At 37.3% G+C, this 26,199-nt stretch overlaps 1 protein-coding gene and 1 long non-coding RNA gene across 2 annotated transcripts; one reads left to right on the top strand and one right to left on the bottom strand.

Annotated features, from left to right (window-relative positions):
• Positions 1 to 989: 989 nt before the first annotated feature.
• LOC127137207 (uncharacterized) lies at positions 990 to 1,634 on the bottom strand. The gene has a single exon (XM_051063690.1). It carries the CDS (start codon positions 1,632 to 1,634, stop codon positions 990 to 992), a length of 645 nt encoding a protein of 214 aa, XP_050919647.1.
• Positions 1,635 to 4,819: 3,185 nt separating this feature from the next.
• LOC127075238 (uncharacterized) lies at positions 4,820 to 7,399 on the top strand. Its single transcript, XR_007786275.1, has 2 exons — positions 4,820 to 5,285; positions 6,247 to 7,399. It is a non-coding gene; the product is annotated as an uncharacterized LOC127075238 (long non-coding RNA).
• The last annotated feature ends 18,800 nt before the right edge of the window (positions 7,400 to 26,199 follow it).

Here is a 26,199-nt window from a genome sequence, read left to right as displayed (position 1 = left end):
ATCAGTCTCATCAATACCAATGAAACATGGGTGTTGATGAGGTGAAAGCAATAATCCACCAAAATGGATGATTGATCTTGATGATGATTTGATCCATCCCTTGACCTTTGTTTGTGTTTGCCTTGTGTGTGATCCCTTGTGTGTGATTGTCGCATTCATGCATACATACGCAACATAGCATTCATCACAGAAAATAAATTTCAAGGAAACTAAGGTCTTATTTGAAAATATTTTCAGACCATGTATTGTGCGCAAAGGAACACTAAGAAGTACAGTTTCAAATGTCCCGACTTGAAAGAGTTAAGGAAGTTGTCATCCTTTGTATTAGATCCCTTGGACTTCAAGCAACTTCATGGGAAGCTCTTGTCTGTATTATCTACTGATGTGGTTGAAGGACTTTTGAGTGTCTTGGTGTAGTTATATGTCCCTCTCTATCAGTGCTTCACTTTTCCCGACTATCAGCCTATGCCCATGTTGGAGGAGTATGCATATCTCTTGGGTATGCCCATATCTAACAAGATACCTGTCACCTACTTTCCTTCTTTTGTGTTGTTCTTCCTGGATCTCTTTGGCGGTCTTGGTTGCTCGGTCCCTTTTCTGGTTGAGATTAAACTTCAGGTTCTCTTTCTCCAAGGTGAGCTTACCGAGGTTAGATCGGAGATCAACATTCTCCTTCTCTAACGCTTTGATAATCCCCTTGAGTTTGTCAACCTATGAAATGGGAGCAACAACAGGCTCAACAGGCTTGATGATCATGGAAGGTTCAAGCGGAAATGGCAATAAAAACTCTTTGACTCTCTCCTTAACCCACTGAGTGTAGGCTTCCTTTGCAATACAGTTCTTCTTTCCCAATTCAGCCCTTCCATGACGATGGATATCTCCCCAGGCTTAGATAATCCTCTTCTGGAACTTTGAGTTGTCAACCCCTTCATACAAAACAAACTCCTCTAGAAGCTAGGAATATGGCTTGTTTACCATCGGTAGCCCAACTAGCGCAATGTTATTCTTGGGTTATAGTTAATTCCATCCTTTGTACCTAGAAGGGGTACATTGGGTAAGTTACCATAATCCATGATGATCTCAACACCGTCGTAAACTCTAAAATACCAGAAGATGTCTTCAACTGTGACGGACATGATCCTTTGAGACCATTTCAAATTTCCCTCGTTGTCAATAAAAGGACCCTTTTTGGATAGATGCGAAATAAACCATCTATACAACAGGGGGGTACAACACACGATAGTCCCCTTCTTCTTCTCATTCCTCACGTGGATGAAGTAGTATGTGTCTGCAAGAAGAGTAGGAACGAGATTCTGGGCCATGAAGAGATAGATAGAAGCCAAGTCAATAAATTCTTCCAAGTTTGGGAACAACACGATCCCATATATGACCAAAGCGAAGATAGTGTTGAAGGCATCCCAACTCTCAGCTTCAGCAAATGTAATAGCCTTGTCAACCAAAAAATTCAAGGCAAACCCATGGGTCCCACCCTTAGGTTTAAGATTGAGCTCCACCTCCTTCTTCCCTATGTGGAGGATTTCAGCTAGATGTTGAGGCTTAGGAAGTTCCTTTGTAGGGACAAAGGGAGCCTGATCCTTAATCTCAATCCCCAGAATGTGTGAGTATTCCTCCATAGTAGGAGCCAACTGGTAATCCTAGAATGTGAAGCATCTCAAAGGAGGGTCGTAGAACTGCACTAGAGTGTGAAGAGCTGTAATGTTGACCTCAATGTTAAACATGCCTAAGAGATTCCCATAGGCATCCTTGAACTTGTCTTTGTTGTTGAAAACCAGGCGAGCTCCCAATCCTCTCAATGTCTTCAAAGAAGGTTACACAAACTTGTAGCTATAAACACCTTTTCTAGTAGGATCCATTCTCTAATGATCACTCAAACAAAGACTTGTCTCTTGAATTCCCTAGAAATGTACATGTAAAAATTAACTTCAAAATGATGTAACGATATGCAAGCATCATATATTCAATAGTTCAGTATAATTTGGATATTCTGGATAATCTGGCCGCATCATATAATATAAGATCAAAGGTCCGGCATGACCTAGACAGTCTGGATAACTCAGCCTATGATCAATAATCTGATGTGATATGAAAAATATGAATAATAACCTGTCCACATAACTTAATATAGGATCAAAGGTCCGACCTATGTAAGAGATCAATGGTATGAAGGGTCTTGGTTTCCTGCATATAAAACCCAATATCCCTCTCACAGGTGTGTAATAATCCTCAAAGGTGGTCCCTAAAAGGTATCCCAGAGTCATCGAGTCAAATGAAAATACCCTGTCGTAGTGAATTTTCATAGGACAAAAGTACTTTCAAGTGAGTCTAGTCTGGGTGTGGTTCTCGTGACAACCCAATGCGCAAAACGCAGGTCGACACGACTATCCACGAATCTATCATGTGTGTATGCTCAAGCTCGGGTGTAGAGCTTCTCTCACATAGTATCATCTCATCCCAACAGATATGACATATAATATCCAGAATACAGCATATGAATATTTAAAGCAGTAAAATAATGCGATAAATAACATAAATAAATCGAGTAAAGAAATAAAGGTAAATACCTACTCTCATAAGGAGAACAAACAAAACTGGGCTTAACTTGCTTAGGAAAGGATCCCCATCAGAGTCGCCATCTGAAGCTACGCGAATTATACCCGAGTGCACCGCACGCTCAAAGATACAACAGAGTCGCCATCGAACTTTATTTATTCCCGAAGGAAAGGGAAAACATCGATAAAACCCGGGGGAAAGAGAAATGGGTAAGGAAGTCGGTTATGCAATGGGAAGGTATTAGCACCCCTAACATCCATGGTACTCCACGGGAACCGTTTTGAATGTTCTTTGAAAGGATATGTGTTATTATCTGAAGGTTACTCGCGAAAGAGGGAAACGGGGGTTAATATATAATTGTGTTCGCCAAGGATTTGGGCCCTCGTGCCTACGTATCCGCATTCGTGCAATGAAGAAATCAGAGCTCTGTAGTTCATGGAACTAGGACGGATGCGTTAGTTGTTTTTAATGGACAGTATTAACATTCGCGTTCTACTATCGACTGGCTTATATGCTTGAGCATGGGAGCTTTAAGAGTCTGTCTGTTTGCGGTAGAATGGATGAACTCAGATCGCACTCTAGCAGTTAAACATTGCTTGCTCGCTCATGGAGGCTTAAGCGTCATTCACGGTAGAACGGAAGTAACACGTCCTTTCTGAAAAGGTTTTGAACTGAAAAAGAAGCCCAAAGGCAAACCTCAGTTTGATGAGGTGAGTTTGCTTTTATTCTGAAATGGGGTCATGACTTGAATCGTACTAAAGTCTATGAATGGAGATGAATATAGTGAGCAACTGGGTCATTCGTCCCGCACCCAAAGATATTCAAAATGGGGGTAGGAATTCTCTAGTCCCATTCCTTCTCCATTTCTTAAGGCTCGTTTCGTACAATCCTAATCGTAGGGTTAATTGTTTTTGAGTTAATTCACAAAATGGTTTTAGTTTTACTGGGAGAACAAAAGGATAGAAAAGAAATCCTGAAAGGTGGAAGTCTGATCTTCAGTCTGATCTTTAATCTGTTCTTCAATCTGTGTAGAGAGACTTATCAATTATTTGATTTAAATTACACTAAAGTCTATGAATAGAGATGAATATAGTGAGCACTAGGTCATTCGTCCGATACCCAAAGATATCCAGAATGGGGGTAGGAATTCTCCAGTCCCATTCCTTCTCTACTACTTAAGGCTCATGACGTGCAATTTGCATCATAACCGATGAGTGTTGAAGTTGAATTTCCTTGCATCATCCCATGATGAAAGGTTGTCTTTGAAGAATGAAGAGGCTTGTCAATCAATTTGAATCAAATTGTGCTAAAGCCTATGAATAGAGGTTAATACAACGAGCAAACAGATCATTAATCCTGCACCTAAAGATACTCAGAACGGGGGTAGGAATTCTCCATTCCCATTCCTTCTCTATTACTTAAGACTCATGGCACATAACTTGGCTCATGAAAAACAAGTGTTTATTTTTTACCTTTGTAGTGCTTGAATAGTAGTCATGTCTTGTACTGATTTGAATTGCTTGAACTCTCGATCTTGATCTTCGAATCTTGATTGAACTTGGAGGTCCAGTATCCAGCATCTTGATCACACGGATTTGCTTTATCTAGTGATTAAGGGTCTTTTGATCACTCGACTAAGCTTGGGGAATTAAGCACAATCAAAGGATTTTGTCGATCAAAGCGTACTTTTATCGACCTAAATCGGTGGGGGAAAATTAGTTGAATTGAGTGTACAACTACCTAAAGGGTTAATGTTATTTGGAATTATTTTCTAAGTCCTAAAACTAGGGGAACATGCAAAAATATTATACTATTTCTAACCTAGGGGCAAAACAGTCCTTTCACAATTATGGATATTAAATTAAAATTAAAATCATGAAAATTCTAATTAAACTCAATTAACTCTATCCATTATAGTCTAATTCTAGTTATCTAATTAGAAATATAAAAAAAAATTCTAACAACCTAATTATTTTTAACATCTAATTATTCTAACCTAATCAAAATCTAGTTATCTAAAATTCTAGTTAAGTTCTAAAACCTGATTATTCTAACTAAATCTAGAAGCCTAATTCTAAAACTTCTAATTATTCCTAATTAAATTATTATTAACATTCTAAAATTTAATTAAACTAAGCTTCTAATTAACCTAAAGTTTTAATTAAACTAAATCAAAGTTTTAAGCTAATGCAAAAAAAGAAAAACCAAGAAAGAAAGGAGGTTGGGCCTGGATATGAGGGGTATACGGAATGAATTGTTTGGTCCTTAGGCCCAACCGGCCAAAAATTCAAGGAAGGCATGAGTGCACTCCTCTTGGTACTTGCAGCAGGAAGAGACACACGCCTCTAGCGTCTCTACCACGAGCTGAAAAACGTTAGGTTGCCGAAGCGATTGCGCAGCGATTCTGATCAAGATTGTGGTCGTGTTCGACGTTCTCACGATGATGTGATCCAAAATTCCATCAATCAACATCATGGATTCGCAACTTCTTCGTGCCGTCATGTTCATCATTAACGCGTTTCAGACGGTAATTCACGGCGAGGCAATAACGGACGAACGCAACGAGGCGATGGCAGATGAACGCGGAGAATTCAAGATCTAAAAGCAAGCTAAACCTCCAACCGTAAAGTCACCTTCCAATCGTGACGAGCCCAACACACGCAGAGTCGTAACGAAAGCGGAAAAATACGAGAAAACTTACCGAATTGAAACATGTACTTTGCTCCTTCTTCTTGTGCGACTCTTGTCTCCTTCTTTTTTGCTTTACTTCTTCTTGATTTCCTTTCTACTGTTTTGCGTTCTCATCGCGCCACTCTGTGAGGGAGAGTGGGAGTGTTGAGGTCGAAGCTCCACTGATTAGAGCTTCTGATGTTGAAGCTCTAACAGTGATTGGTGATTCTGAGCGTATAATGAAGTTTGAGAGGATGGAGAGTATGAGCAATTCCAGAAGAAAAAAAAGGGAAATCCCAAAATGAATTGTGAGGCTCTGAATTTAATGGGATCGTGATGTTAACAGAATCGGGTAGTAGGGCAGCGATAACTCTGTTAGATTTCACAATGTGAATTTGTTAGAAGTTAAAGTTTCTGTTATGAACTGTTAATTAGTTATCATTTGATTAAGCTAGAATTATGAGAATTAATCCTCTACTGCCAGCTTGTTAGAGTGCTATGTTAATGAACTGGTGGTTAGTGCGTTAAGTAACCTGTTAATAGCATTGGTCTGAGTTATTTACACCGTTAGTTAGGGAAGGTTAGGGATTAGTTAGAGGCGAAGAAAAAACAGTTATGTTAGTTTAAGTGAGTTAGATTGGAAATTATGTTAAGTGTTTGCTAAAACTTGATTAGTTACAACTAGTTTTATTTGAATAACTTTCCAGCTTCTCCGGGTTTGCGTGCTTCTCACTTGCAATGCTGAATTGCTACTCATCTTCGCCATGTTTTCTTTTGCGAGAACATCAAGGTTATCGAGTTGCTTCCATTGGAAAAGACCGTCTTTGAATACAACCTGTATGAGTCGCTCGCGTAGAGCTGGATTTGGATATGCTAGTAATTTCTTTAAATGTAATGTCAACATGTTTAGTTGCCATGGAGATTTCTGTTAGAAAAACGATTGAAAATTGAAGTTGGTTGTGTTACTGTTACATATCGTTTACTCACTGCTTTACTATGATGCAGGGTTGCGTTCTCTTGACGTGCTCAAACTCTGCTTCATGTCGGCAACTTGTTAGTTAAAGGATGGACTATTAAAGTTAGGTTGGTTGTCGTTGAATTGCTGGCTTGGCTTTGGCTCGTGTCGCCGCCGGCTCCAGCTGGTGCGTGTTGCTGCGGCGGTGTTGCTCTTGCTGTTTCTGATGATGCTTGGATTGCGTCGCGGCTTATTGTTGCAGCTGTACCGTCATGCTGAAAATGCATTGCGTACTCGTGTTTTTCCGCCGTTGAGTTTGTTGTTGTAGCCACTTTTGATGATGGCTTGCTTTTGGTTTAATAGCTGGCGTGTGCGGTAACTTGGATACATTGTGTAGCAGCTCGGAATGTTGGTTTGGCTACTGCGTTTTCTGTTGCAGCAGCTTACATTTGCTTCAGCTGGTTTGATGTTTCGGTTTGGATGAAATTGGTGTGCGTTGGTGCAGCTTTGGATTGTGCTCATTTTAGTTTGCAGATGGCCTTTGTCCGCGATCTCATATGGAAAATCGATTGCAAAATGGGGAAATATCCAAAAGCTAAGAATCAGTCATGTTCAACAATTCTCGTCTTTCGTCATTCTCCATCTCTAATAAATCAAAGACAACTTATATACTCCTCCCTGCGTTCTCTTGGCATTTCTTAGACAAATCCTTTGTGAAGTGTGGAAGCTGCAACATCATTGAATTTCACTCACACATTCCTTGTGTCACTGTTTGACTTACATCCATAGCGAGGAGAGCCATGTTCATCCAACCATTGCTCGATATTACATCCACCTTTGCCTGCGGCGGCCTGTTCGCAGAAAGCAATACCTCTCTCTGGTCCAATGATAGATTACCACCAACAAATTGCCTATAGAAATGCGCCTGCATCACAACATTTTCTTTAACATGCGGATATGTGACTTTTGGGTTTTCAAAGGAAAATCTTTGGTGGTTGATCAACCTACGAACCACCTCTTCATCCCTGGGTCTTATTGGAGGGTGAGCATACTCTGATACAGATGACAGAATCTCCAACAGGCCCCTTATTTGTTTTATTGGATGTGTAAAACATCATTGGATAATGGTTTCAGGTTTGTACTGTAACTGGATTATGGATAATGGGTTATTATATATTACTAGATTATTATTTGGATGTGGAATTTGGACTATGGATAGTTGTTGGATACGTAGAATGGTCCAATTGGATTTTAAAATTAAAAACAATATTTTCTAAAATTAATCGGCTAAGGGAAATGATGAAATGGTTATAAAATCAAACTAATTCTCCAAAGTCGATTTGAATCTCAAGGATCAAATTTTGAATTAAAATCAAATTTGAACCTCAAAAATCAAGTAAAAAATTCTAGAATTAATTCGAAAAAAAATGAATTGATTATGGATCACATGATTAAAGATTTAGAGGATGATGGTTGACTTTGGTCAACTGGTTGACCAAAAAGTCAATAGTTGACCAAAGGTCAACCCAGGTAAAAATGCATATTTTCTCATAGACAAACGGATATGAACCACAATATCTCGACCCAAATGACTTTGGTCACGCTATGAATCAAACCAGATGAATATCAACCAAACCAAAGGTCATGCACAAAATCCTTGACTAACAAAGTCATGAATCAGGGTTTCAATCCATATGATGTGCAATACCATAAACTTCAATCTAATCTTGATTTTATCAACCCCAAATCCTGAATCCATGATACCTGTTAGCAGATGTTAATCATGAATGAATGAATGAATGTGAATGAGCATAAATGAGGTTAGATGGATATCAAGTTATAGTCAGATGAAAAAGCGAAAAGAATGGAAAATTTTGGGGTATGACAGATGTTTGTTGGGAAGGCCTTGGATCCATGAAGTTGGCGCTGTGACGTCTACTTTACACTAGAAGCTGAAATTTGTGAAGAACGGCAAGTTTGTCATTGTGGGTGGAGAGAAAGCATTGTTGGTAAGCCTTTTGTCATCCTTTACTTATGTAGATGTTGAGGAATAAGTTGGAACACCGTTCCAAGCTTTGTCTGTTGCTGATGAGTTGAAGAAGGCTGGGGCACCCATGTCTTCTCAAAAGGATTCCAAAGAGATTGTCCAGACTGGTAGCACCGATAGATGGGGTCGCGTTGTGGAAGTAATTGAGAATAAGAATAGAGCAGGGCTGGGATTTAAGCAAGGGTCATTCAACACCAATGTCAAGGCTATGCAAGACGTTTTCCGTAGTGGAGGGTTCATTCACAAGGATGATCAACACTCAGGTGCCATTATCGAGGACAGTGATGAAGACGAAGTTTGTGACAACTTTGTAACGCACAGCCAGACTTGCAACAATTGGGTTACTGTTGATGTTCCTGTTGTTATGCACCATTCGAATTAATTTGTTTTTATTATTTCAAGAAAATCCTTCTCCTATGCCTAAGGGAGAAGTGAAACATTGTTGGACATTTCCTTATTATCATCAATAAAAATACAATTTTATTCATCCACATCTATGATGTTTATTTTTATTTTTTATTTCTTTTTTTTTTAAATGGTAATCACAAAAAAAAACATAAATAAATAATAATCTTTCCATCTTCATAATATTTGTTTGCACTCCACTTATCTAAAATCAAAATATCAAATCATTATGCAGGTTGGTTCTCAAACCCATTGAATGTAATGATCATACTCCCTCTCCAAACTTTGATTTCCCTGTGTTTGAAGGTGAGGAAGAGAATGATGATGAAGAAGTATCTGATGAGTTATCCTATTTGTTTGAGCATGAGGAAAAAGTCATTCAGCCGTTTGAAGAGCATATTGAATTAGTCAACTTGGGTTTTGATGATGATGTGAAGGAAGTCAAGATTGGGTCTCAATTGTGTCCAGAAGCTAAGAAGGGGTTGATTAATCTTCTTCGAGAGTATTCCGATGTATTTGCTTGGTCCTATCAAGACATTCCTGGTTTGGATTCTGAGATTGTGGAGCATAGATTTCCTTTGAAGCCAGAATGCCCGCCGGTCAAGCAGAAGTTGAGAAGAACTCATCCTAATATGGTAGTGAAGATTAAGTAGGAAGTGCAGAAGCAGATTGATGTTGGTTTCCTTGTTACCTCCGAATATCCGCAGTGGGTGGAAAATAGTGTGCCTATTCCTAAGAAAGATGGAAAAGTCAGTATGTGTGTTGATTATAGAGATTTGAATAAATCCAGTAAGATGATTTTCCTCTGCCACACATTAATATGTTGGTAGATAATACAACTAAATTCAAAGTCTTTTTGTTTATGGACGGATTTTCCGGTTATAATCAGATCAAGATGGCACCCGAAGATACGGAGAAAACCACATTCATTACACATTGGGGAACATTTTGTTATCGATTGATGCCTTTCGGTTTAAAGAATGTTGGTGCAAGGTACCAGAGCGATATGACCACTCTTTTTTATGATATGATGCATAAAGAGACCGAAGTTAATGTTGATGATATGATTGCTAAATCAAGTGATGAAGAAGAATATATTGAGCATTTGTTGAAGTTATTCCAGCGCTTGAGGAAGTATAAACTCTGCTTGAATCCCAATAAGTGTACTTTTGGTGTTCGCTCTGGTAAGTTGTTGGGCTTTATTGTCAGTGAGAAGGGTATTGAAGTTGATCCTGCCAAGGACAAAGCAATACAAGAGATGCCTGCGCCCAAAATTGAGAAGCAAGTCAGAGGTTTTCTCGGCCGCTTAAATTACATTTCGAGATTTATATCGCATATGACTGCCACATATGCACCTATATTCAAGCTTCTTCGGAAAGATCAGTCTTGTGATTGAACCGAAGATTTCCAAAAAGCTTTTGATAATATCAAAGAGTATCTGCTTGAGCCTCTGATTCTGTCTCCGCCTATTGAAGGAAAACCTTTGATCATGTATTTGATTGTGCTTGAAGAGAGTATGGGTTGTGTTCTTGTTCAACAAGATGAATCCGGGAAGAAAGAATATGCAATTTACTACCTCAATAAGAAGTTCACCGATTGTGAGACTCGATATTTTATGCTTGAGAAGACATGTTGCGCATTGGCTTGGTCTGCTAAGCATCTCCATAATATATGTCGAATCATACTACTTGATTGATATCCAAAATGGATCCAATCAAGTATATTTTTTAGAAGCCTTCTTTAACTGAGAGGATTGCCCATTGGCAGTTGTTGTTATCTGAATATGATATTGAATACCGATCTCAAAAAGCAATTAAAGGTAGTGTCTTGGCTGACCATTTGGCTCACCAGCCTATTGAAGATTATCAGTCAGTGGAGTATGATTTTCCTGACGAAGAGATTTTGTACTTGAAGATGAAAGATTGTGATGAACCATTGCTTGAAGAAGGGCTAGAACCTGGTTCCCGTTGGGGCATGGTATTTAATGGAGCTGTTAATTCATATGGTAATGTCATTGGGGCTTGAAGAAGCCATTGATCTTAGAATCAAGTATCTCGACGTCTATGGAGATTCAACTTTGGTTGTGAATCAAATTAAAGGTGAATGGGAGACGAATCAAACCGGTTTGATACTGTATAAAGATTATGCGAGGAGGATTTTATCTTTCTTTACAAAGGTTGAGTATCATCATATCCCTCAAGATGAAAACAGGATGGCAGATGCTCTTGCAACATTAGCTTCAATGATTATGGTGAAATTTTGGAATGAGGTTCCCAATTTGACCGTGATGTGTCTTGATAGGCCAGCTCACGTGTTTTCTATTGAAGAAGTCAAAGATGAAAAGCCATGGTATTATGATATCAAATGTTTCCTCCAAAGTTAGATTTACCCGTCTGGGGCATCTTTGAGAAGATTAGCTGGTAACTTCTACTTGAATGGTGATGTGCTTTATAAGAGAACTTTTGATATGGTTTTGCTCAGATGCGTGGATAGACACGAAGAAGACTTGTTGATAATTGAAGTCCATGAAGGTTCCTTTGGTACTCATTCCAATGGACATGCTATGGTAAAGAAGATGTTGAGTGCATGTTACTATTGGCTGACAATGGAATCTAACTGTTGCAAGTTTGTGAAGAAATGCCACAAGTGTCAAATTTATGCAGATAAGATTCATGTTCCTCCGACACTGTTGAATGTCACTTCCTCTCCATGACCCTTCTCCATGTGGGGAATTGATATGATTGGTATGATTGAGCCCGAAGCTTCAAACGGACATGATTTCATTTTGGTGGCTATTGATTACTTCACAAAGTGGGTTGAAGCGGCATCATATGCAAATGTGACCAAGCAGGTGGTGGTCTGGTTCATCAAGAATCAGATTATATGTCGTTATGGTGTGCCAAGTAAGACCATTACTGATAATGGATCGAACTTGAATAATAATATGGTGGAAGCTCTTTGCAAAGACTTTAAGATTTCACATCATAATTCTTCTCCCTGTAGACCTAAGATGAATGGGGATGTTGAAGCTGCGAATAAGAACGTCAAGAAGATCATCCAGAAGATGGTTGTGACATACAAATATTGGCATGCGATGCTCCCATTTGCTTTGCATGGGTACATACATCCATCCGCACTTCAACAGGGGAAACCCCTTTCTCTCTCGTTTATGGCATGGAAGTTGTGCTTCCCATGGAGGTTGAGATCCCGTCATTGCGTATTTTGATAGAAGCCAGGTTGACAGAAGCTGAATGATGTTGGACCAGATATGACCAACTGAATTTGATTGAAGAGAAGAGATTGACTGTCATGTGTCACCGTCAGTTATATCAGCAGAGAATGAAGAATTTTTTTGATAAGAAGGTCAAGCCTCGTGTGTTCAGAGAAGGTGACCTCATGCTCAAGAAGATCTTATCTTTCAAACCTGATGTTATGGGCAAATGGACTCCTAATTATGAAGGCCCATATGTTGTTAAGAGAGCCTTCTCAGGCGGTGCTTTGATTCTTACAACTATGGATGGTGAAGAGTTCACTCGTCCTGTGAACGCTGATGCAGTCAAGAAATACTTCGCCTAAAAAAGAAAAAGAACAGCTCACTAAGTTGAAAACCCGAAAGGGCGGCTTAGGCAAAAATGAGCGCCTCGATGGATTGAAAACCCGAAAGAGCGATCCAGGCAAAAGTTAGAGACATAAAACAACAAATTCATCCCGGTAGATTGAGTACCCCACCTTGGGGAAATCTAGGAAAAAATTAGGGGTTATGGCAAGTAAGTGCATTTGGTCGGTCCTAACCTTTGAAGTAGTTTTTGAGCGGTCATTTGGTTCTGATTCACCATTCTCAACCGAAGACGAGCACAATGGCTTTTGAAGTTGGTAGGGCAAGCATTGGTCATTATATTCAATGTAGCCATTTCCATGTAAATTACCATTTTCAAACTTTATAAATACACATAGAGTCTCACAATTTGCAGACTACCATTCTATTCAATAAAGTTGAGCCTTTATCCAATTTTTTTTATTCTTATTTATTTCTGTCTTAAAATTGAATTTTTTATGATGATAATGTTGAAATAATTTAATGAATAATCATTTTTCTTAAAATAATAAGGCATATACTTTAAGAATAATCAATTTCAAAAAGGAACGTCAACAACAATCTCACAAATGGTAAGTCTTGATGTGTGAAGCGTTTGTTGGTCTTCTCCAAATACTTGTTTGGTGACTTTATCCTCCCTAACTGTTCGTCATTCATCCCCAGTTGAGCTGATGATTTGTTCCTTTAACAGTTCATATTTCCCCAGCTGAGGCATTCATGTTTTTGCATCTCCTAGTTTGTGACTTGATGAATGAATCTCGAAATATCTTGGAACCTTTATTTGGTTTCCAAATACCCAACACATTTATTTGCGTTGCATAGCCGTGACAGTTTCTCCTCTGCGTGAGTCAGAAAATCCGATTGTTATTTTGGTGCCTTATAATTGGTTTATTTCTCAATCTCCAGAAGAATCTGAAGATTATTAGAGAAGTTTTGTGGTCTTTGATCTGTCCTGGCAGATCATTGTATCCCTAGCAAAATCTCCACAGAGATGTTTTATTGATGAAATCCCTAGTAGAGCATATGGTTCTCCTCACTCAGAGTTTTATCCCTTGATTATGACTTAAGACCCCAACGGACTTCCATCTTCTGATAGAAGCTCTTCCTGCCAGTCCCCTGCAAGGTTGTCTCCCATGTGATATAGTGTCGACTTAAAATTCCTCGCAGCGTTGATTTGTTAGGATTCTCAGTAGGTCCCTCTTTATCCTCAACATTTCAGGTTGGATGCATGATTCTCCATGTCCTTCCCCAACCAGAGTTGAATTCATCTTGCAGTTAGGATTTTATACCCTTGATGATTTATTTTCATCCCTAGCAGGTTCTCCAGTTGGTGCTCCACCTTGTTGAGATTAGCCTAACATCTAATTGTGATGATTCAAAATTGTGTTATTTGTATCCTTTGTGCTCGTTTGTCGGCATAATCATATACATACTCGTGCATATACATGCATAAAACCCAGCATCAGATATTTCATTGTGCATTTTTATCGCATTGATTTTTCTTCTGATCCCCTACCTTGGTGATATTATCTCCCAGTGCAGATTTGGTGTGTATGTCATCCTTCAATTGTAGAGTGTCATCCCTTTAAGAAGAAAAAGTTTTTCTTTTCTCCCTTCCCCACTAAGTTATTTCCTCATGGATGATTATTATTTCAGTTTCCTCCCCAGTTCATTATTTGGATGAAACCACTCCCCTTGAGTTATATCCTCATTGGGTTGAGTCTTGTTTGACCGTTTCTTTCTAGTTCTTACCTAGATAGATATTTTGGTCCCCGAGAGCTTATTACCCAGTAACTAGTAATATTCTTCTTGATGTTAAGTACTTTGCATGTGTTAATTTACCCAATAAACTGTAAAAGGTAATTTACTTCTTTGATTCTTTTTCCAGAGCGGATTCGTTTTTGTTTCAAATGCAAGTTTATCCTTGATATGTTCATCTTAATTGATGATGGATATTCTTTCCCTTTGGTATTCTATCCAGCAAAAAGGTAGTTGTAATTCCTATTTTCCCCCAGAAGAGGAAAAAAGTTTCCTAAGAAAAACATAATTGTTATATAAAGTAGAAAGATAAAAGGTTCGATTGGTTGTGTTCTGAAAAATGTACAAGTGTGGTATGTATAGGCAAACACTAGTCTTATGAGACAACATTGTGACAACCATCATTTATGATCGATTGATTATTTGAGTAGGCATTATGGTATGGGTAGCAAACACTACTCTTATTGGCTTAATCTTCACTCATTCACGATATTTTCATTTTCTCTATTCACACGTCCTTAAAAGATTCTTTAGTATCAATATTCGTTTTAGATAATGGGTATAAAAATAGAACACACATGTATGACCTTCATAGAACTCTATAGAGTTGAGAAAGATTTGACTATCTCATATTAAATTGTTTTGCATTCATTTAAACATCATAAAATCAGACAAATAATGTCATATGGTTTTATGGAGATATTTTAGAAATCACTTATTGTTTGTGTCTGGACGAGGTAATTGACAATTTTGAAGAAATTTAAAATTTTAAGTAATTTAAATGATTCAATTGAAATTAATTAATTTTTAAATTATTTTATTTAGATGGAGAATTAAAATGATTGTTACATTTTTAGGATTATTTTCATAAATTTTAAAATATTTGGACCAAATATAAAATATGAAAATATGAAATAAAATTTTGAAAATTTGAAGGGACTAATTTGTAAAATTTAAAAATTATTAAGGACTTTCTTTGCATGTTTTTAAAATTTTAAATTTTTTATAAAATACGAGGATCATCTTATAAAATTTGAAAATTTAATAATAAAAAATTTAATATTTATATTAGGTTTAATTACAATTTTGGTCGCTCTATTTTATTTTGGTCCATCTATTTTAAAAATTATATTCTTGATCTTTTTTAAGTTTTTGTGTTGGATTTTAGTCTCCTAAAAGATCAAAATCCAATCCAAAACTCAAAAAAAAGACTAAAATCGTGAATTTTAAAATGGAAATCAAAATTCAAAATAAAATAAAATAGGGGAATCGAAATTGCAATTAAACTTTTATATTATATAGAGTTAAGGAGTAATTTTATTTTATTTTACTTTGTAATGTCGTTTAAATTTTAATTTAAATAAAAATATTTCATAAATTTACATCATTTTAACAATATTTTATAATTTTTTATCTAATAAATAAATTTTGATCATACTATATTAAATTCCTTCAAAAAGAATTATTTTTTCCTTAAAATATTTCTTCCAAACACACTATTAATATTTGGGTACTCAGATATATTTTAGTGAAATTCATGGTTAAGAAACACTACATAAATATGTAAATTAATCTCTTAATAGTTACATGTTTACTTGAAATTTATTTGCATTAGTTGGCTAATTATATAAATTTATTTGCTTATGACAGGCTTAAGATCGGTAGACAAGAAGATTAAGCTAGATATGAACACTTGCATTATATATACCTCAAAATTCTCCACTTCCATATATGTTTCAATAAAATATTAACACATCATTTGAAAGTCAAAATTCTTCTCTTAATCATGAATTTGACATGTGCATTCAAACAAAAATGTGAACATTTCCACTTCACCAAGAAATTTATTAAAGTGATCAAATTATGACCCTAAAAAAGAATCCAAAATGATTTATATTACTTTACTAAAACTATATAATATAAAAAGTAGCATCCATATATGCCTATGGATACAAAAGAAATAAACACTAAAACAGATCTTGACAGGTTGTCATACTAACTAACTCTTCTCTAAAATGCATGTACAGCAAGAGAATAAATTTGAATTAGATGTAGTCACTACCACATGCAACCTGGTATAGTGAACACATCACAACAATCCAATTTTGATCAAACACTTTCTGTTTTTCTTTAATATAAAATTTTAATTGTCTGATCTTAATCAAACAGTCTGAAATTTAAGCATCCTTTTATTTATGAGTGCATTCAAACTTGATCTCATTAGAATACAAAAAAAATGAGATTGGGTAGAATAATTGATGGCATATTATAAAAATGTGTCAGTGTCATCCATGTTAGTTACCAAGGAATTTGTGCACTATACAGAAACTTTAGTCCTTATCTTCCAGTTTGGCCTCACTTTAGAGTAACAAACTCACCGACACAAATCCACTGGCAATAAACTCCGAAACCTACACCGATTCAACTTGTTTTGCTTTGAATAAATAGTACACACACCCATTGAAGAGTTATACGGTATTATTTTTGACAACCAAGTGCTCAATTATATCATCGAAGGACACCTCGTTTAGACACATGCATCAGTTTTTGTCACTGGTATAATATTCATAAAATGAATATAAATAAAGTGTTCTTATTGTTGGTGTATAATGCGATAAAGATGAATAATAAAAATAAAAGAGAAGAGAGAATAATTATAAATTTCTACTATTCTAAAAATGATTATAAATGATTGCACAGACATACTAGAAAAGAAATAATGATAAATAATCATAGTACTCACTTGTTTAAATACAAGCGAGACTTAAGAGAAAATACTAAATCATTCTCTAACAAACTCTATCTACAAGTTTCTGAAAATGAATTAATTATAACATCATCCCTTAATTCATATTCAACTTAACCAAAACTAACAACACCAATTTCATCTCTCAAGCGGAAAAATTGATCAGTCTTGATCGCATTCGTCAGAACATCTGACAACTGCTTCTGGATGTTATAATGCACAACCTTTGAGCACTCCATTCTGAACCTGATTTCTCAGAATGTGATAATTAGTCTCAATATACTTGCTTCTCCCATGTAACAGTAGATTCTTGGCAAGATTGATTGCAGACTTGTTATTAATCATCAACTCCAGAGGCTTATTTACTTTGATCTTCAGATCCTATAATAAATTCAGAAGTCACACAGCTTGACATGCAATCACAACACCTGCAATATATTCTGCTTCACAAGTTGACAAAGCAACAACTAGTTGCTTCTTGAAACACCAAGAAATAGGACTTCCCAGAAACTTAAACAAGTACCAAGAAATACTTCTTATGTCAACTTTGTCTTCACACCAATCAGAATCTGAGTAACTCAAAAGTTCTAAGTCAGTTTCAGAATCAAAAGGAACAAAACTCCATACTACAGAGTTCCCTTTATATACCTCAGAATTCTAATAGCAGTTTGATAATGAGACCACTTCGGTCTACTAATAAACTTACTCACCATTTCAACTGTATAGTAAATATCAGGTATGATATTACACAAATACCTCAGAGAACCTACCAATTTCTCGAACGTTGTCGCATCTACACCGTCACCATCAAAATTAGAATCCAATTTTTGATTTGTATCAGCATGTGTGACAACAACTTTACAATTCAGCAACTCAATTCTCTTCAAAAGCTCCAGTTCAGATTTCTGCTGATGTAAAATTATGCCTTTTTCAGAGTACATAATCTTCATCCCTAGAAAATAAACCATATTTCCTATATCAGTCATCTCAAACTCATTCATCAGCTTCTCCTTGAACTTAGTTATCTCATGTTCACAACTTCCTATTAGCAATATATCATCAACATACAAACACACCAAAATCATATTGCCTTCAGAAGTATGCTTAACATAGACACCATACTTCATCTCACATTTCTGAAATCCCCACTTCTTGAAAAATGAGTCAATTTTCAGATTCCGAGCTCTAGGGGCTTGCTTTAGTCCATACAAAGCTTTGTGTAATCTGTACACCATCCCTTTTTGATTCTTTTTCTCAAATCCAGGAGGTTGTAACACATAAACCTCTTCTTCTAATAGACCATTCAGAAATGCAGATTTCACGTATAAATGCATCAGATGTCAATTCCTGTTAGCAGCTATCACAATCACCAGCCTTATTGTTTGATGTCTTGCTATAGGCGCAAACACTTCAAAGTAATCTAACATAGGTTTCTGCATAAAACCTCTTGAAGGTGAGAAAAACAAGAAAGGGGGGGTTTGAATTGTTTGAAAAATAAGCGCTTTTGCAAAATGAAATCACACAATGATTTTATACTGGTTCGCTTATAACACAAAGCTACTCCAGTCCACCCGGCCAAGGTGATTTCGCCTTCAACAAGGACTTAATCCACTAATCTTGAAAGATTACAAACAACCCCTAAGAGAGAAGAAAATCTCTTAGTCCTCTCAAGTCTACAGACTACCAAGAGTCACTTGAGGAAATCAAATAAAAATTAGATACAGGATGTGTAATCTAGAGTGCTTCTAAGAAAGCAAATATTACAAACTTGAGAACAAATTTTTCACTTGATAAGCAAAAGCTTAGTGAAATTCTTTGAAGAACAAAGATGTTTTTTTTGAGCGTGATATAATTTCAGTATAGTTTTGGCTAGTGATTTCTTGTTATGCTGACTGAGATTTCTTCTCTATTTATAGGAGTTGAAGTAGAGTTGAAGTAGCGTTGAATCTGTTGGATATTGAGATGTAGTTACGCCATTCCATTAATAGCTTCTGCAGTAGACTTTTTCTCTTAGAAGTGACTACTTACCACAAGTAGTATCTTCTCTCTTGGAAGTGGAGATTAACGTCTCTTTCTAATTGAGGAAATCCATTTGCAGAACTTTAACTTGGCTTAAACGTTACTTCATCATGATTAATAATTCTGATTAGAGTCTTCGTGTATCTGGAGAATCTTGCTTCTGATGTTATCTCTTGAGAGTTCAGATAGCGCTGATAACTTCAGAGTTACAGAAGGCATTTGTTCAGAGTCAGAGCTTCTAGACTTTACTTCATGTTCAGATGCTTCTGATACTTGCAGTTTTGTCCAGAGTCAGAGCTTCTTGAAACGAGATTCCACTTTAGATGCTTCTGATACTTGATAATTTGTATCTGATCTTGTTGTGCATCTGATGACATCATCAGATTTATTTCTTCTTTCTTTAGAACCCTGCACACTTAGAAACTTTTCGTTAGGGTGCCATTTTTGGTTTCATCCTTTGTTATCATCAAAATCATGGAGTCTGTTGTAGAACAATTTTTGTTCTTACAATCTCCCCCTTTTTGATGATGACAAAACAAATAAAAATTATCAGATGAAACATGAAAAATATTAGATCAGATAGACAAAAGCTCCCCCTGAGTTAGCGCTAGGGAGTTCAGAAGTTCTTACCAGAGCTTTCCAAGCAATGAGATCTGAAAACATTCTGCAATTTCTTAATTTTAATGTTAGAGTTATTTAATCAAAGCTATTTATATCAGAGCTATTTCTACAATTGTTGCAGAATGCTTAAGGTTTTAGACATAATTTTCATCAGAGCTATTTAATAATTTCTCCCCCTTTTTGGCATAATCAAAAAGGCATAAAAAAAATAAACAGAATAATAAAGAGAAAAACACTTCATTAAAAAGCACAAAGGCAAACAACAGTCAAAAACATCAGATTCAAAGAAGAATATCAGAGCTAAAAAGAAGTCAGAAGCAAAAACACTAAGCAAGCAAACAAAATAAATCCTAAGTGCCTAAGGGTTTGGAGGTTGAGGAAGTCTCTGAAGCAACATGGCAAACATGTTCTGGATGTTTTCATTCAAAGCATCTTGCTTGTCCATCCTGGCACGTAGCTCATTCTGATCTTTCTTGATCTCTTGCTGATCTTGCTTTATCTCTTTCAGAGTGTTAAGAATCAGAGGGATCGCAGAGGAAGACTCCCCCTGAATCAGAGCCTGTTGAGCTTCAGCTTCAGCAGCAGCTTGGGCTTCTGCATCTGCCTGAGCCTTGGCTTCAGCTTCCTGAATCCTTAGAAGTTCTGCTTCCTTTGCCAGGCGTTCTTCTTCCAACCTCTTTGCTTCTTCCTCAGCTTCCTTAGCCAATCTTTCTTCCTCTAATCTCTTGGCCTCAGCTTCTCTAGCCAGTCTCTCTTGGAGTCTTTCCTCAGAGTCTCTGATGTAGCCATTTCTGACTTGTTCAGAGATACTCTTCAGCCTATAAGACTCAGAGGTCATCCAACTAATGACTCTGTTCCAGTGTGTCCTAACAGATTTAGGATCATCACTAACTTCAGAGTTTTTAGCCAGAGACTTGATCTTCTGGACTGAGGCTTCTGCAACCTGTATAATGGCCTCCTCAAGGGTAGGTATGGTAAGTTCAGGTTCAGGTTCAGGTGAATGAGGTGGAGAGTTTTGAGGGCTGAGATTTAGAGGTTGAGGTTCAGTTTGTTGAGGTTCAGATTCTGCTTGAAGTTCAGAATCTGCGTCTGGTTGAAGACTGGGGGATGAAGCATATAGTGGATTTAGGTCTAATGGGTCAGAGTCTGGTCCAGGTACAGCGGGAATAAATGGTGGAGTGATATTAGAGGTGAAGGGATTAGATGGTTGAGTTTCAGAGGGTAAGGTTGTTGTTTGTTGTGGTGGAAGTGAAGTTTGGAGGGGTGAGGTTACTTCAGATTGTCTTGAGGGTTGTGGAGCGAAATTTTTAGCATAAATTTCAGCTATTGTTGGGGAGTTAGGGTCAGAGTGTTCTTGGTCAGAGGACTCTTGGTCAGAGAACTCTTGGTCAGAAGAAGGGGAAAGGTAAGGAGGTGATTCATATTCAGAGGATGAGGAAGAAGAAGTGCTTTGGTGGGTTTGTATAGGTTGAGAGGGAGGAATGAAGGTTCTAGCTATGTTTAGAACTGGTGTTGGTTGGGAGGTTCTGGTGATTGAGGGTGGTATTTCAGAGGTGGTATATATTGGTTGAGAAGAGAGAGGGTTAGAGGAAGCCATTATAGATGCAGAGGAGACAGGAGGAATAGACTTACCAGAAGAGACATTCAGAGGTGCTGAAGTTTTGCTGCCAGAGGTTTCTCCAAGTCTGGCTTTCTTTGCTTTCCTTGCCTCAGCAGCTATCTGTTTCTCAGAGACACCTCTCTTGTATCTGACAAGATCTTCTACAGAGTCCAGACAGTCTTCAAGGCGGAAATCAGAAATATCAACGCCTTCATCCAGACGATCCTGAAGGTAGATAGCAATGGCATTCTTGGGTTCATTCTTGAAGAACCTGGCAAGGCCATGAGGCATCTTCCTCTGATCTTTTAGAGATTCCCAGGACACATCCATAGTTGGCTTGACTCTAATGTCTTTGATGATTCCCATGCTCCTCAGGTTTTTGGCATTCAGAGGCTTTCCCACATCAATTGCCAGATCATCCATACATCTGGTCTTCTCCAGAGCATCTACCAGCCCATGCTCAATGAAGATGTCAGAGAGCAATCTACCCAGAGGAATGTAGGATCTGGGCTTCATGTTATTCCTGGTTTCTCTGACTGAATCCCTCAGATATCTGAAGAGGAGAACAGGGAGGTTGATCTGGATACCCTTCTGAATACAGTAAAGGATGCATTTCTGATCAGCATTTATGTAATCTGAAGAGTTGGAGGCTGGACGATGATGGATTGTTCCCAGAATAATCTTCAGCCAAACTCGGAGGTTCTGATGAAGCTCCTTGTTCTTAGAGGGGTTTCCTTCAACATTAGGTTTGAAGATTGTAGGGTTGATGACTTCAGTGATGCGTTTTGACCTTGGAGGAATATTGTAAATCCTTTTACCTCCAGCTTTCTCCATGTTTAGCAAGGAAGCAATTGATGCTTCAGTGATGACAATCTTCACACCCAGAACAAAAGAAACAATGAACTGGTCATCAGCATCTGCACATCTCCAGAACTCCTTCACCAGAAGAGGATAGATTGGACCATAAAGCCTGTCGAAGTAGGTTTCCCAACCTTGTTGACGAAGTTCCCTAGTGAGATCAACGCCATTTCTTCTTAAATTCTCAAAATCTACCAGCGATTCACACAGTACATCTAAACCTTCAAAGGGAGTTGAAAGGTTTATGTGTTGTTCACGTTCAAGAATGTGAGGTTCTTTGTAGACTGGGGTCGTGGTGACGCCTATAACCATGGGTGTTTGAGTGTTTGAGGTTTGGGGATTGGAACTAGATTCCACTTGTTGGGAGAAGTTAAAAACTTCTTGCTCTTGAGGATTCATGAAGAAAATTGATGAAGAAGATGAAGAACTGAAGGAGTTGCAGAGAAAACTTCGAGAGAGGGTTTAGGGTTTAAGAGTGAGTGAAGAGTGATAAGTGTGTGAAATGTGAGAAAAGTGTTTATATACCTAAGTAAAAAACGCATGCAAAACGACACACATACCAGCGTTAGACACAAAACTCAAAATGGCACGCTTGGGGGGAAAAATGATTACAGCTCATAAATGAATGTCTAATCCCACAGTTTGCACACTGCTCGAGGAAAACTCAAACGTCTGCCTTTTGAATTTCTTGACAGCTGTCTAGAAGTTCTAAAGTTTGACGCTTCAGAGTTCCACGCGTTGATGTATCTGATCTTCAGGAATACCAAGAGATTGGTTCTGAAGATTTCTAACTCAGATATCTTCTTAACAATGTAGAAGCATCAGAGTCAGAGACAGAATCATATTTGTTTTTATCAGAATCTTATTTTATATTTTTCAGAGCCATACTTCATTCAGGGCAATTTTTAATGTTCAGATTTTCTAAGATGAAAAGAAATCTATCTTCAGCTAGAGGCTTAGTAAAGATATCTGCCCATTGATGTTCTGTATCAATGAACTTCAGCGTTACTATCCCTTTCTGAACATAGTCTCTAATAAAATGATGTTTAATTTCTATGTGTTTGGCTCTGGAATGTAAAATAGGATTCTTACTCAAACAAATAGCAGCAGTATTATCACAAAGGATAGGAATGTTACTCTCAAAGATTTGAAGATCTTCTAGCTGATGTTTCATCCAGAGCATCTGAGTTGTGCACAGTGATGCTGAGATATATTCTGCTTCTGCAGTTGATAGAGCGATAGTTGACTGTCTTTTGCTAGCCCAGGAGATTAGATTGTTTCCCAGAAGCTGGCAATTTCCAGATGTGCTTTTTCGTTCTATTCTATCTCCTGCATAATCTGCATCACAATAACCAGAAAGCCTATACTCTGATGTTTTCTCATACATCAGGCCCAGGTTAGGAGTTCCTTTCAGATACTTAAGAATTCTCTTAACAGCTGTTAAATGAGATTCTCTAGGATCTGATTGGAATCTGGCACAAAGACAGACGCTAAAGAGAATATCAGGACGAGTAGCAGTCAGATAGAGAAGAGAGCCTATCATACCTCGATAGAGCTTCTGACAAACCTTGTTGCTTACCTCTTCCTTTTCCAGAATGCAAGTTGGGTGCATAGGAGTTTTTGCAGAGTTGCATTCAGACATATCAAACTTCTTCAGAACGTCTTTAATGTACTTGCTTTGATGAATGTATGTGACTTCTGGAGTTTGATTAATTTGAATTCCCAGAAAGAACTTTAATTCTTGCATTAAACTCATTTCAAATTCTGCCTGCATTAACTTAGAAAATTCTTGGCAAACAGAGATATTAGCAGAACCAAAAATAATGTCATCAACATAAATTTGGCATATCATGAGATCATTTTTATGATTTTTACAGAAGAGTGTAGAATCAACTTTCCCTCTGATAAAATTTTGTTCCAGAAGAAAATTGCTCAGACGTTCATACCAAGCTCTGGGAGCTTGTTTAAGTCCATATAGAGATTTTTTAAGTTTGAAAACATGTTCTGGAAAGTTTGAATTTTCAAAACCTGGAGGTTGATTTACATACACTTCTTCTGAAATATAACCATTTAGAAATGCACTCTTGACATCCATTTGGTATAATTTGATAGAATGATTAATAGCAAAAGATACAAGAAGACGAATAGATTCTAACCTCGCGACTGGAGCAAAGGTTTCATTATAATCAATACCTTCTTGTTGACTATAACCTTGAGCTACCAGTCGGGCTTTGTTTCTGACAACTTCTCCTTTCTCGTTCAGTTTGTTTCTGAAAACCCATCTGGTTCCAATGACATGAGTGCCTCTGGGTTTAGGAACGAGATCCCAGACATCATTCTTGGAGAATTGATCTAACTCTTCTTGCATAGCTGCCACCCAATCATTATCTTGAAGAGCTTCATCACAGGACGTAGGCTCAATCAGAGACACTAGTCCCAGAGCAATATCTTCAGAAGTTCTGAAGGTAGATCTGGTTCTAACAGGTTCATCTTTGTTTCCCAAAATCAAATCTTCAGATACGTTGCTACGACTCTTGACTTTCCTTGGAATTTCTGGAGATTTAATTTCTTCAGAGTCTGGAGTGACAGTTGCTTCTGGAGTTTTCTCAGATTCTACCAGAGTGATCTCTAAATCTGCAAACTTTTCAACTAGCTTTGACTTTTCAGGGTCAAGCTTATCATCAAATCTAACATGAATTGATTCCTCCACAATTTTGGTTTCTGTGTTGTATACTCTGTAGCCTTTAGAGCGTTCTGAGTATCCTAACATAATACCTTTTTGTGCTTTGGAATCAAACTTGTTCAGATGTTCTTTAGTATTTAATATAAAGCAAATGCATCCAAAAGGATGAAAATATGAGATGTTGGGTTTTCTTCCCTTACACAGTTCATAGGGAGTCTTATCCAGAATAGGTCTAATAGAGATTCTATTCTGAATGTAACACGCTGTATTTACAGCTTCTGCCCAAAAGTGCTTTGCTACATTTGTTTCATTGATCATGGTTCTGGCCATTTCTTGGAGTGTCCTATTCTTCCTCTCTACAACTCCATTTTGTTGTGGAGTTCTAGGGCAGGAGAAATCATGGGATATTCCATTAGAATCAAATAGTTCTTCAAAATCTTTATTTTCAAATTCTCCACCATGATCACTTCTGACTCTAACAATTTTAGAGTCAAATTCTTTTTGCACTTTAGAACAGAAACTGGTGAATACAGAGTGAGACTCACTCTTGTGCTTTAGGAATTTTACCCATGTCCAGCGGCTGTAATCATCAACGATTACTAGTCCATACTTCTTTCCATTGACTGATGCTGTTTTCACAGGACCAAATAAGTCAATGTGAAGAAGCTCCAGAGGCTTAGAGGTAGAAACAACATTTTTCTTTTTAAAAGATGTTTTTGAAAACTTTCCTTTCTGACAAGCTTCACACAGAGCATCTGAAGAAAACTTCAGTTTAGGCAGGCCTCTGACTAACTCAAGTTTAGTTAGCTGAGAAAGTTTCCTCATGCTAATGTGGCCTAAGCGTCTATGCCATACCCATTGCTCTTCGTGAACTGACATTAAACATTTAACATTTTGATCTTTTAAATCAGAAAGATTTATTTTATAAATGTTGTTTTTCCTCTTGCCTGTGAAAAGGACAGAGCCATCGTTCTGATTAATGGCTTTACACGTTTTTTGATTAAAGATTACATCATAACCGTTATCACTTAATTGACTTATGGATAACAAGTTATGCATTAATCCTTCTACATAAAGAACATCAGATATAGAGGGAAGAGTACCGTTACCAATAGTTCCGGAGCCTCTGATCCTTCCTTTCTGATCTCCTCCAAAGCCTACGAAGCCAGCGTCTTTAAGTTCCAGGCTTTGGAACATAGACTTTCTTCCCGTCATATGTCGCGAGCATCCAGAGTCCAGGTACCATGACTGGTGTCTGAACTTTGCTGCATAGGATATCTGCAATATAGATAATCTTATCTTTCGGTACCCAGAATCTCTTGGGTCCTTTCAGATTAGTTTTCCCAGAGTTTCTTACAACTTTGGGTCTTCTAGCATTTTTAAATTTGTGTTCTTGTGTGTGTGTATAGTGGTATGAAAAAGGCGATTTAATTTGGTTACTGGTAGAGGTTTTATTTTCCTCAGAATCATACCCAATTCCCCTTTTATTATTCTGACCTACTCCATAAATCATGGATGCCATAATACTCCTATTTATCCCATTCTTCAGAAATTGTTGAAAGGCTTCTTCATATTTATAAATAATTTCATTTGAAGTTTGTGGTGCTTGAGACAACGCTTTTTCTAATTCTAAGCTTTTGGTTTTAGCTCCATCTTTTTCTAACGTTAAAG

Source organism: Lathyrus oleraceus, chromosome 4 (assembly GCF_024323335.1).
Source record: "Lathyrus oleraceus cultivar Zhongwan6 chromosome 4, CAAS_Psat_ZW6_1.0, whole genome shotgun sequence".
Lineage (NCBI taxonomy): Eukaryota > Viridiplantae > Streptophyta > Magnoliopsida > Fabales > Fabaceae > Lathyrus > Lathyrus oleraceus.
This window is presented reverse-complemented; position numbering and strand designations above follow the sequence as displayed.